At 45.6% G+C, this 12,502-nt stretch overlaps 2 protein-coding genes across 4 annotated transcripts in view; one reads left to right on the forward strand and one right to left on the reverse strand.

The window, feature by feature from the left end:
- Positions 1-130: 130 nt before the first annotated feature.
- The window catches only part of Tatdn3 (TatD DNase domain containing 3), a 13,472-nt gene continuing 1,100 nt past the window's right edge, over positions 131-12,502 (forward strand). The window contains exons 1-9 of one of the 3 annotated variants that reach the window (XM_055609233.1): positions 131-232; positions 1,758-1,790; positions 3,001-3,074; positions 3,849-3,933; positions 6,307-6,369; positions 7,258-7,367; positions 7,728-7,783; positions 9,403-9,515; positions 11,223-11,303. In XM_055609233.1, the coding sequence (XP_055465208.1) occupies positions 167-232; positions 1,758-1,790; positions 3,001-3,074; positions 3,849-3,933; positions 6,307-6,369; positions 7,258-7,367; positions 7,728-7,783; positions 9,403-9,515; positions 11,223-11,303 (681 nt within the window). In that variant the 5' untranslated portion in view covers positions 131-166. The remainder of the gene's footprint in view (positions 233-1,757; positions 1,791-3,000; positions 3,075-3,848; positions 3,934-6,306; positions 6,370-7,257; positions 7,368-7,727; positions 7,784-9,402; positions 9,516-11,222; positions 11,304-12,502) is intronic. The other 2 variants (XM_055609231.1, XM_055609232.1) reach the window with 2 other exon arrangements.
- Spata45 (spermatogenesis associated 45) overlaps positions 5,459-12,502 on the reverse strand; it is a 22,857-nt gene continuing 15,813 nt past the window's right edge. Inside the window, exon 5 of the mRNA XM_055609237.1 lies at positions 5,459-5,517. Within this exon, the coding sequence (XP_055465212.1) occupies positions 5,510-5,517 (8 nt within the window). The 3' untranslated portion in view covers positions 5,459-5,509. The remainder of the gene's footprint in view (positions 5,518-12,502) is intronic.

A 12,502-nucleotide genomic window follows, 5' to 3' on the forward strand; every position in this document is an offset into this window, starting at 1 on the left:
AATTGAAGCGGGGGACAACGAGACCGGAAAAATGCTTTCCTCAGTGGAACGCTCCTGCACGCGTCCGGCCGGAAACTCGCTCCTCCGCGGCCGTATGGTTCCGCCCGGGTTTCCGCGGCCCCAGAGTTCCGCCCGGCTTCCGGTTGAGAATCCTGCAGAAGTAGTTATGGGTACCGTGGGTCTGGGGCTAGTGGACTGTCACTGCCATCTCTCCGCCCCAGACTTTGACAGCGTATGTGAGGGCGATTTGGGGGCTTGCGGGAGTCGGGAGGGTCGCGTCCTTTACCACTGCTTATCTTTTTCTCCCCCAAATCCTCAGACCCTGCCTAGTCTAAGGCGACCTAACCGGTTTCCCCTTGAATCTCCATCCTCGTACTCACTGTTCTTTCTGATCTTAGAAAGCGGTAAACAAGCTTGTGCTTGTGGTGTCAACAGCCCTTTCTCCTACCACTCCTGAGATGGGATAGCCCTTAGGAGAGGGCCCAGTTCTGGGCCGGGAGAGGGGCAAACAAAAAGAATAACGCGGGATGAGGAGGGTGTAGAGGTGAAAATAGGTTTGACAGGCTAGGTGGGGAAGCCTGAACATGAAAGAGGAGCAGGGGTCCATCTCTTAGGAGATAACGCTTATGGTGTGAGTGTGCGGAAGCGAGGAACACCAGCAGACTGTAGACCCAACACAGTATAGAATTTAGCATATTTTAGTTAATCAACAGCTGGAAGCGCTTAATAAAAGAGACTTTTCAAAGACTGAGGAGATTTTCAGGGGACGGGAGAGGTAGATCAGTAAGACATTTTAGATTGCATTAGAAGCACAGTTTTAAGCCACTAACGTCGTAAGGCAAATTTAAAAAAGAAGGAGGAGGAAGAGAAGAAGAAACAGAATATTCTGAAGAAAAATTTGCTGCTGAGTGGCAAAACGGTGAAGGAGAGAAAGCTAAACCATTTAAGAAATGTCTCAGTTTACAGAGAAGAGGTGGTGGAGGCCAGTGCTGTGGGAATATCGTGAGAATCAGAGCACATACTTTAGAAATAACAATAACACGCAGGGGACCTGTATGTGTAGAGCAAGGGAGAAGAAGGAATCAGTCACAACATAGGTTTTTCGTTTGTACTGTAAGGAAGATGATGATGCCCTTTGCTGAGATGGGGAAAGACAAAGGTTTGGGATCTGAGTAGTGAGCCAGGCAGAGAGAAACCCTAATGGGGACACACTGGTAAGAGGGCATTTAGAATGTGAGTCATGGGTCCAGGAGAGAGTGAAAAGTGAGCTGAGTTGGAGATTAAGCATGCTATCTAAAGCCGCAAGAAACTGAGATAGAGCTTAGTGGTAGAGATCTTATATAGTGTGGCTGAGGGTGCTAAACAAGTAACAGAGAAATAGGAGCTCTGGCAAGGCAAGTGCAGAGGGAGCAGATGAGCTTGAAGTCACAAAAAGGACAGCGTGTGCCAAGGTGAATTCAGAGAGCCTACAGTGATATTGTGAAAGCAAAGTGTGGGGGCAATGTCCAAAAGCTGAGGGGTAGAGTGAAGAAAGACTTGTATTTGGATGTGTATCTGGCAGCAGAGGAGTCTGTTTCGGTGCAGAGTGTCACTGAGTGCAGGAGTAAGCAGGGGTGGTCAATGGAGGCACATCCTTGTCTGCCACCCTGTCCCTTGCTAACAGTGTTGCCCATTGTGGTGCCCCGGCTGCCTCTGTACAGCCAAAGAGCAGTTGATTCCTCCTGTAAAATAAGTGTGGTTGCTTACGTTTGTTGTAGGATCTGGATGACGTGTTGGAGAGAGCCAGGAAGGTAAGTTATTATCCACCACTTCTCCCTTTGCTCCCCTCCTGTTTTCAAAGGACATACAGATTTCACATACTGTTCACAGATCCTGCTGTGCTTTCCTGGTTAGCAGTAAATAACATTTAAAAGTGTTCGCTCCATGCCAGCCACAGAGCTAAGCCCTATTGAACTTTAGCTCATTTAAAGTCTCACCTTCTGAGGAAGTTACTTTTATAGTCATATATTTTCCATTTGATAGATCAAGAGTCTAATGCCTAAAGGTTAGTAACAGGACAAAGACACATGCTTGTGTGGTGATAAAGATGTATTAGTCTGATTTGAAAACATGTTCCTACAGCCACCACGCTTGGCAGCACAGAAGAATAGGCAAGTCTTCTAAAGATTTATGTATTATGTATACAGTGTTCTGTCTGCATGTACACCTGCATGCCAGAAGAAGGCACCAGATCTCACTATAGATGGCTGTGAGCCACCATGTGGTTGGTTGCTGGGAATTGAACTCAGGATCTCTGGAAGAGCAGCCAGTGCTCTTAACCACTGAGCCATCTCTCCAGGCCCAGCCTTTCACTTCTTAAAGACACATTATTTTGGAGACCTAGGATACATTACAAAAATCTTCTGAAACATTTTTGTTTGTGAGACTAAAGTTTGCAAGGGATAGAGTGCTGGCTCAGTGGATAAAGGCACTTGCAAACCTGACGTCCCATAGTGGAAGCACAGAACTGCCTCCAGAGAGGTGCCCTCTGATTGCCACATGCTCACTGTGGCATGCACATGCCTGCACACGTGCCTGCACATGCACACACAGAAAGAATAAATAAAAGTGAAAAATACAAAGTATAAAATCTTGGAAGTATTTACCAAGTTAGTTGCGCACTGTCCTGTGGCAGCTTAATTGTCACATGGGCTCTGGAGTCACATGAGCCTAAGGACTTCAAGCCCTCCCAGAACGCTGTCTCTGTCCAGTATGTTAAAGCAGTGCCCACCTTTGGTCTGTATAGGTTAGTGAGGTGACAGTTATACTCATCAAACTGAAATAATAAAAATTCAATGCAGTCCAGTCATTTGGTGTATATTATTGGAGCCCGCTTAAAAAAAAAAAAAAATATATATATATATATATATATAAAACTTTAACATTTCCCCTCATTTACATTAAACAGGCATATTGTTTGACATTCTGTTCTAGCCTTCTGTTTTGTTTTGTTTTTTTTAGGCTAATGTTATGGCCATTGTGGCAGTTGCTGAACATGCAGGAGAATTTGAAAGGATTATACAACTTTCAGAAAGGTTGTTGTTGTTCTTTGTTGTGTGTGTGTTCATGTCTGTGTGCAGATGAGTGTGCATATGTGGGCAGGTAGACACCCTAGGCTGACTGACATAGATGTCTTCTTTATGTACTGAGGTGAGGTTCCTCACTAAACCAAGAGCTCACTGATTCTGGCTGCTCTATCTACGCTGGCTTGCTGCAGGGATCCCCTGCCTCTTCCTCTGCCTCCCAAGTGCTGAGGTTACAGGAAGCCACCATGCCTGCCGAGCTGGGGAGCTGAGTTCTATTCCTTGAGCTTTATCTGCCGAGCTGCCTCTCCAGATTTGGTGCTACTTCCAATTAACATTTTGTTTTTTGCTGCCAAGGCTAGTCTTGACCTCATGAACTCAGGCAGTCCCTGCTTCAGCATTCTTAGTGCTGAGACTGAAGCACAGAGTCTCCACCAGCTGTAGCGACCATTTAAAGAGCTGCTAGGAAAGGCCGTGATAGCCAATTTAAATAATGCCAGAGAATTGTTTTTTAAAAGAACTAGGAGAGCTGAGCATGACAGCACAAGCCTGTAATCCAGCACTTACAGAGGCAGGAGGATTTCTGTGAGTTTTGCAGGCAGTCTGGTCTACATAGTAAGTTCCAGGCTAGCAAAGGCTACATAGTGAGACTTGTGTCAAAGAAAATAAAAAGATGGAAGAGGAAAAGGCACCTTCATAGCCCTAAAGCAGAGTCCCCTTTTGCTCTGCAGGGAGACACTGTGATCTCGGCCTAATGTTAGTCTCTTAATTTGTCTACATTTTTAGGTATACTGGATTCATCCTGCCATGTCTGGGAGTTCACCCAGTCCAAGAACTTTCACCAGAAAAATCAAGAAGTGCGACAATAAAGGTGAAGACACGTAAAATGACAAATGTGACTGCTGATTCGGTAGCCGTCCCCACACCACCCCCTAATTCTGTTCTTTGTGGTCTGGGGTTGGGGGGACTGGGGACTGGACCCAAGGCCTCAGACATGCTAAGAAGCATTCTGTCACTGAACTGTAACCTCAGCCAAGGTTTTCATTCTGAGAAAGGCTGGCCTTGAACCCATGATCCTCTTGTTTCAGCCTCCCAGTTAGAATTATAACCTCTGCTACCAAACCCAGCTTCTGCTTCATATACTAAGTTAATAACAAAACAAAGAAACAGCGCCTTGAATCAGGTCAAGCTTGTATGACATGATGGTATAGTAGAATTATGGATTGACTTTCTCCATTTTTTTTTAACCATGTCATACTGCTTTGTCTAAAAAAAAGTGATAGAAGGGCTGGGGAGATGGCGCAGTCAACAGGGTGCTTGCTGCCTGGAAGGTAAGGTGAGGACCTGGAGCACATGTGGAGTAACGTGGGTGCTGCCACACGCTTGTCCTCTGAGGGCTTGGAAGGTGGCGGCCGGGTGACACCAGGCTTGCCTGTCAACCTGTGGCCTAGTTCCTAGTGAGAGCCTTGTCTCAAAGTGAGACTATCTTAAAGTACAAAGAGGATGGCTCTAGCTCAGTGGAAGAGTGCTTGCCTGCCATGTATGGGTCCTAGGTAAAGCCCCCAGTTAAAAAGTCCAGAGCGTGGTGAGGAATTCAGAAGGCTTTACAGAGGACTCAATTTTGACTCCCAACACTCCCACTGGGCAACTTATAACCACTGTAAGTCCACCTCCAGGATACCCAGGATGCCCAGGCCTCTTAGGACGCATGTGTACATACACAATTTAAAATAATAAAAACAAATTTAAAAAACACACAGAATACATAGCCTACATTAAATAACTAATGTGAATCAGGACATAGGCTCAGTCTCTGTTCATCACCTGGCGTGCTCTTTCTCTAGGAGTTTGAACAGGTTCCTGTGAATCTGTTCTGCTTTTCTCATAACTAGAACACACTCCTCTAGGTGCAAGTCTGTGCATCCGAACTTCATCCTTATTGTCAGCCTCTTTCTGACTCAAACTTTGTAAGCAAGCTGTTTCTCCCTCTTCTCCAGTGCCCCTGTCCCCACAGGGTGCTCTGGATGTCCACCAAGAAGATATCTGAGAGCCATCCCGGCGTTTGCCAGTCAGCTTCTCCACTGTACGGGTCCCACACTGCCAGCTGTCCAGGGCAGTGTGGGCTCTCGCTGACCACGCCTGCTGCGACAGCCTTCTAAGGCGTTACTCTGCTCCCCTCGGCCCTGCCTCCCTTCCTCCAGAGTGCACACGTCCTGCTCCTCTGTCGGGGTTTCCTCCTCTCCTTGCTCCTCTCTCACTCTGATTCTCTTCCCCAGAAGAACTTGACAGTTGACATCTTCTGAAAATAGTCCACTAAGTAGTTGACAGTGTTCCACAGGGAGCGGAGGGACAGCTCAGCAGTAAGGGCACACGGTGCTCTTGGGGAGATCACCTTTGCATTGTCAACAGCCATCTGAGAGAACTAGTTCTGATGCCCTCTGACCTCCTTAGGCACCTGCAAACACATGGTACATGGAACTGACTGAGGTACATATGTCGCAAATGTATAGCATAAACATATAATAAACAATTTTTTATGAGACAGGGTTTCTCTGTGTAGCCCTGGCTGTCCTGGACTCGCTTTGTAGACCAGGCTGGCCTCAAACTCACAGAGATCCTCCTGCCTCTGCCTCCCAGAGTGCTGGGATCAAAAGCATGTACCACCACATGCCCAGCTAACAATACACAAATTTTTAAAAAAAACTTATCTATAAGCAATGTCACCTTAGAAGGACATCACAGGCTGAATTGTCTTAAATACAAAGGCACATGACAGAAATGAATGGCCTTCCACTGCTTCAGCAGTGCCCAGGCAAGCTGCGTGCGATGCATTGTTTATAGTTTGCACTCCTGTGACAGGCAGACCAAGCGCAAGATGAAGACAGAGCAGTGCAAAGGGCACAAGGGGAAGACGGGGTACTGATGCAGTAAACCGACAAACCTCTGTTCAGGGGGCACAGCTGTGTGCATGACAACCCCCCACGGTTCTCAGCCACCCCAGACACTCCCGGGCAGACCTGTGGGGCAGTGCCTCCCAAGCAGGGGGCCGCGTGTGAGTGAGGGCTTCACGAGCCTGTGACCAGAACATGTGTGTGTTCTGACATGACAGAGACCCAGCCATAGGCTGCCGAAGTGGATTCAGCTACGTGGAGTAGCAGTGTGGCCTGGGGCCTGGCATAGTACAGACTGAGGAATTAATGTTCCTATTCTGGGCATTTATACATTTACATTTTTTTCCTCACAGGATTTGGATGTAGCTTTGCCCATTATTGAGAATTACAAGGACCGGCTGTTGGCAGTTGGAGAGGTAAACCATTTGCTGATTTACATGGTCTGATCCAGACCGCCATGGCGTATATGCGATAACCTTAGTTCAGCTCTAGCGATTACAGCCGGCTTGGAGAGTTGTGTTCTTCTGTTCGGCCTTACTCGGGCTTATGCTAATGGGAGAGGATGGTGTCATAATATTTCTACAGACTGCTTTTGCTGAAGCCTGCTTCTGCCTTTGCCATTGCTCTGAGGAGCTAAAACAAACCTGTAGAGAGAGCGCCAGTGAAAGAGTTGAGCAAGTGAAAGCACCCGCCCCCAAGCTTGAGGACCTGGACCCCCATGATGAACCTCCTCCTGAAAGTGGTCCTCAGACCTCCACATGTGCACAGTGGCGTCTGCGTGTGACCCTCCACCCAGTAAATGTCATTTCTAAAGTTAAAACAAAAACCTCACAGGCGACACAAAGGCATGCCTTAGTCTTGTTCCTGACTGAATACCGTGTCTCTCAAATGATGACTGTGGTAAAAAACTAAGCGCAGTTAACGAATACCTCTTCCTGTTAAACATAAAGATAAGACGGCACATTCTGCACAGAGCTCACAGGACGCAGTCCAGGCAGCCTCGGGGGGTGGCCTTCTGCAGTGAGCACCGCCAGTGTGGTGACCGCCCGCGACTTGAGTACTTGCAGTGCTCCTGCACCAAATTGAGAGGTGTGACATGCACAGTGAGTTTTAAAGTTGTAATGCCCCAAAAGGGGAATGCAAAACAGCTTAGGCAGTGGGGTACACCAAATACACAACTGAACTCAGTTATATCTGCTCGGCTAATACGTTAAGGTGGCTGCCAGGTACTGACGCGTGTGCTGGGTGCCGACTCATCACACACGGACGGAGATGGGACTCTCTCTCTTGTCTTCCTGTTACAGGTGGGGCTAGACTTCTCCCCCAGATTTGCAGGCACTGATGAAGAGAAGGAAGAACAAAGACAAGTCCTGATCAAACAGGTCCAGTTGGCCAAAAGACTAAATGTGCCTTTGTAGGTGAAGCATCTTTCTGCTCGTAACTACAGAGCAAACTGTAATGGCTGGTCCTCTTGAAAGGAGCCCTGTGTCTCTTTTCCTCTGGGTTATTTGTAAAAATGTATTCTTTCTGTGTGTGGGTGTTTACCAGTGTGTATGTCTGTGGTTGCGTGCATGCAGTGCCTGTGGAGGCCAGCAGACCTGAGGGCGCCTCTGGGACTGGGGTTAGAGTTGTTAACCCTGTGGGTGCTGGGGAGAAACCTGATCCTCTGCCAGAGAAGCTGAGCCTCCTCTCCAGCCTCCAGAATCATTTTACTGCTCTAAAACAGTGTCTCCTATTTAAAAGTCTTCAAAGGAATTTTGTTGTTGTTAAACAGAAACGTGCACTCTCGCTCCGCTGGAAGACCTACCCTCAGCCTCCTACGTGAGCAAGGTACTATGTTCCTACCACTGGAGCTCCACAGCTCCCGCCGAGGGTCTAAGGAGCAAGCATGTCTCCCTCCATCCCTCAAAGAGAAGGAGTGCACCGGGAGGAGCTAGAAAGCCGCCAGGATGAGTGTGATGCCAGGCTGATATTTACAAGTCAAGCTAATCCTTGCAGTTATGTATTTGCCAGGCTTGACTAGAGAACATGAGACCTTGACTCTCCAATTTCCATTTTTTCCATTATTTTTTGGATGTATTTATTTTTACGTGTACGAGTGTTTTGCCTGCATGTATGTACCTTCATGGGTCTGTGCCAGGTGTCCTCATGGGCCTGAAGAGGGCATCAGGTCCTCTGGAACTAAGTTATAGACAGTTGTGAGCTGCCATGTGGGTTTTGGAAACTGAACTCAGGTCCTCTGTAAAAGCAGCAAGTACTGTTAACCACACAGCCACCTCTTCAGGCCCTGGCTCCTATAAGAAAGAAAAAAGAAGGCCAGGAGGACAGTGTCCTCACTCACAGTGTGCATGTTTACTGTCCACTGCTTTGGGGACCAGAGAGCAGAAGGGCTTCCACACAGGCCTGACAACCAGACTTCCAGTCTCAGATCCCATAAGGTAGCAGGCAAGAACCAAGTCTCTGGGGAGTGACCTCTGCCCTCTGCCATGGCATGTGGTACCTATGCAGACACAAATATATAAAAAGAATAAGTAAATAAGAAAACAGTACTGTGCAGACTGTGGCCATCAAATGTAAAGAGCACAGTCACGTGCTCTAGACCTTCTTAACCTGAACATAATTCTTTTCCAAAGCTTAAAATGCCATTCACAATAAGAATACATCTTACTTTTAGACTCCTATGTGCATTAAAAATTCCTGTCAGATGCATAACAAGCAGTACATGTATGTGTATACATGTGTTCAGTCTACAGCTGTATGTATACAAAAACATACATTGGTTGATTATGACTCCTAAATAAATTTTACAACAAATTTATGATCATAATGAATATTCACAGCACTTGAAAGAACACGTGATGGAATAATAAAAGTACCTGCAGTGGGAGGTGTGGTCAGGGATGAGGAGTGAGGCCTTCAGGGGTCACTGAACACATGTCCTGTATGAGCTGGACTTCATGTGGAGGAATGCTCCTTGGGGGTAGAGGGCTTGCCTTGTATGAGTGAGGGTCTGGGTTTGGTCCTCAGCAACACACACACATATAAAAAGGTTAGGCTTTGGTGTTATGAGCCGACGTGTGTTTAATTTGGGAGTCCATTTTTTTTCTACTAGCATTTCTGTTAGGAACATCAGTTTGCCTAAAACCCTTCTATTAAATATTATTTCAACAGCTCATAGACATATAGAAAGGAGCTAGTGATGGAGGGAATTTAGGTGATTGCTTTAAAATTGCATTCCAATGTTATTCAACTATTTTATTCTGAAGATTAAAAATTTATTTTTCTCTTTTCTGAATATTTTATGTTTATTGAAACTGTAGAAGCTATGGAATCTGACTTTATATCCTGGTGAGATATATTTATTAAAGTCCGGCTCTCTGTTAGTTTAACTAACAGGAAGCTGTTTGTTAGGGACCAAATGGAACACTGACTTCTTTTTCCTCTGTGAGGTGCTGAGCAGGTGCTGCTGCATGCTTTTGATGGCCGGCCCTCCGTGGCCATGGAGGGGGTAAAGGCTGGCTACTACTTCTCCATTCCACCGTCCATAGTGCGAAGCGGCCAGGTAAAATCTGTGACTGAAACTCAGGAAGCACTTCGTAAGACACGATTTCAAACCTAAGCTCTGTGACAAACTTGTGATTCTATTTTAGTTACATTTCAAAAATTGGTCTTAGTCCCTATTCAAACACATGAAAAGTTGATTCAAAAAAGCATCTGGGAGGGAGTGGAGAAATGGCTCCAGATTTAAGAGTGCTACTCTGATGCTGGGTGTGGTGGTGACACCTTTAATCCCAACACTCTCGAGGCAGAGGCAGGCAGATCTCTGTGAGTTCAAGGACAGCCTGGTCTACAGAGCGAGTTCCAGGACTCACTTATAAAACAGTAGGTCCAGGCCTAAATGTAAGAGTCAGTATGTTTAAACTCTCAAAAAAATAAAAAAAAAGCAGCTCTGATTTTTGTTATCATAGATTAAGCAATGGTTTCCTAGAGATGACACCAAAAACATAAGTGATCAAAGAAAAAAAATTGTGAAATTAGGCATCATTAAAATTTTAAATTTCCACAATAATAGAAACTAAGACTTTTATATTTATAAGTATACTATCAGTAAACTGAAAAGCCAACCCACAGAGGGAAAAATATTTCTACATCATGTGAACATAGTATAGAGGTGCCAATATAGTCTAATGGTGAACATAGGAACCTGACTGAAAAGCCGGTCCTTCTCTGAAGAAGAGAAGTGACCAGTTGCCACCTGAGGAGAGGCTGAGAACCATTCCCTCCAGAGAAGGCACAGCTGCGCCATTCCACACCACTGAATCTGGGAGGTCCCCCAAAACTAAGTGTAGAATTACTGTTACCCACTAACTCTACCCTAGGAAGATACCCCCAAGAGGAAAATATATATATATTTTTTTGGACATGAATGCTCACACGGCATTGTGTGTGGTAGTCAAAGAACAGAAACAACCCAGAAGTGCATCTTCTGCTGCATGAACAGACTGTGGTACAGCCACACAGCTGTAAAGAGGAAGGAGCTACTTCAGCATGTCACAATACAAATGTACCTTGAAAACATGTTAGTGCAAATCAGCTAGATTTAAAAGAACACAAATTATAAGATTCTGTTTCTGTAAAATGCACAGACCAGGCAAATCTATGCAGACAGAAAGTTGGTTTTGCTATTTGCAAGTGACTGGAGGGATGAATGAGAAATGCCTATTATATATTATTTAAATATATATATTAAAGAGTGACTATTAGGGCATATAAATTACAGTTCAAAGTGCTTGAAAGCAGTCTTTGGTAATTTGCCATTCTGATCATGTTTATGACACTCATCTCTTCTCACTGCCTGACATGAGGATACAGATTACAACAGTGATGCCTTCGACTCTGTGAAACATCTGTATCATTTTTCAAAAACTAATGTAGGCGAAGAATGTGGGATTGAAGTCCAGCCACGGGGTTTTACATCTCTTTATCAGCAGCCATTTGTCTTTTGATTGATTTCTTTGGGGCGTTTCTTACTTTTACTTTAATCCATTTGGTTGCTGGAAGCTTTGGGTGCTTTCTGCAACTTTCAGGAATACTCCTGTTTTAAAGCGGCCGGTCAGAAAGACTGTGAGAACGTGGTGGCAGTTCAGAGAGCACTGGAGCCTCAGTGGGGAACATGGACGCTAGTATCCTGCAGGACCAGACCCACCCACGTGTAAATCAGTGCTGCTCCACTTCCTCCCGCTTTAAACTTACTCTCTCTTTCTCTAAGAAGCAGAAGCTTGTGAAACAGCTGCCTCTAAGTTCTATCTGCTTAGAAACAGATTCGCCTGCGCTGGGACCAGAAAAACAGGTAAGCAGATCTCTGGTTTATGGCGATCAGATGCTCCTTTTTCGGGAGCTGTTCTGGCTTAGCGGGGACTCTGTGTTCCTCACTGGCACTGGAATGCCAACCTCAGGCCGTGTTCCCTGGAGGAGCTGGTGTAAGTACTGCTCTGCATCAGGGAACGCGCTTTCATCTGTGTAATAGTGTTATCAAACATGTCTGGGACTTACTAAGACTTCCATTCAAATCCTTTTTGAGAGTTCAAGACTTAATTGCCTGACTTTGAGAAAGCTCCTTAATTTCTTCAAAACTCTCTCTCTCTCTCTCTCTCTCTCTCTCTCTCTCTCTCTTTCTCCCTACCTACCTGCCTACCTATTCATTCATTATTGAAACTGGGTCTTACATAACCAAGGCTGGCCTCAAACTCACCGAGATCCACCTGCCCCTGCCTTCTGAGTGCTGAGATTAAGGTGTGTGCAGCACTACTGGGGGACCTGCGTCTTACACAGCACAGGCTGGCCTCAAACTCACTATAGAGTTGAGCCTGGCGTTGAGCCTGGCCTTGAACTATGATGACAGCCTTGAGTGAGAACCTTCGACACACTTCTTACATTGTTAGCCTGTATTATCAAGGGTTTTTGCCTTCATAATTTTATGCCTTTTATTAATATCCCATGTAGCCACTCACTAATAATTATAGAAATGTTTTCCACTAAGTCTAAATGGTGCTAGTTGTAGAAATATTATTTTTGTTTTGTTGGTCATTAAGAAACACCACTGGCCTGGTGCAGTGGCACACACCTGTAATGTCAGCACTCTGGGCGGCAGAGGCAGCAGATCGCTGTGAGTTCAAGGCCAGCCTGGTCCACAAAGTGAGTCCAGGACAGCTAAGGCTACACAAAGAAATCCTGTCTTAAAAACAAAAACAAAACAAAAAAGAAAAAAAACCCACTGAAGCTGGGTATGGTAGCACACATATGTATGTATATGTGTACATGTATGTATGTAATCCCAGCACTCAAGAGGCAGGTGGATTGCTGTGGGTTCGAGGCCAGCTTGGTCTACAAACCAAGTCCAGGACAGTCAAGGCTACACAGAGAAACTCTGTCCTGAAAAAAAGAAAAAAAGAAACACCATTGAGGGGCTGCAGAGATGGCTCAGTTGTTAAGAGCATTGACTGCTCTTCCAGAGGACTCGGGTTCAATTCCCAGAACCCACAGCTGTGT

The sequence above is a fragment of the Psammomys obesus genome, unplaced genomic scaffold, assembly GCF_907164565.1.
Source record: "Psammomys obesus unplaced genomic scaffold, mPsaObe1.curated_primary_1811, whole genome shotgun sequence".
Taxonomy (NCBI): Eukaryota; Metazoa; Chordata; class Mammalia; order Rodentia; family Muridae; genus Psammomys; species Psammomys obesus.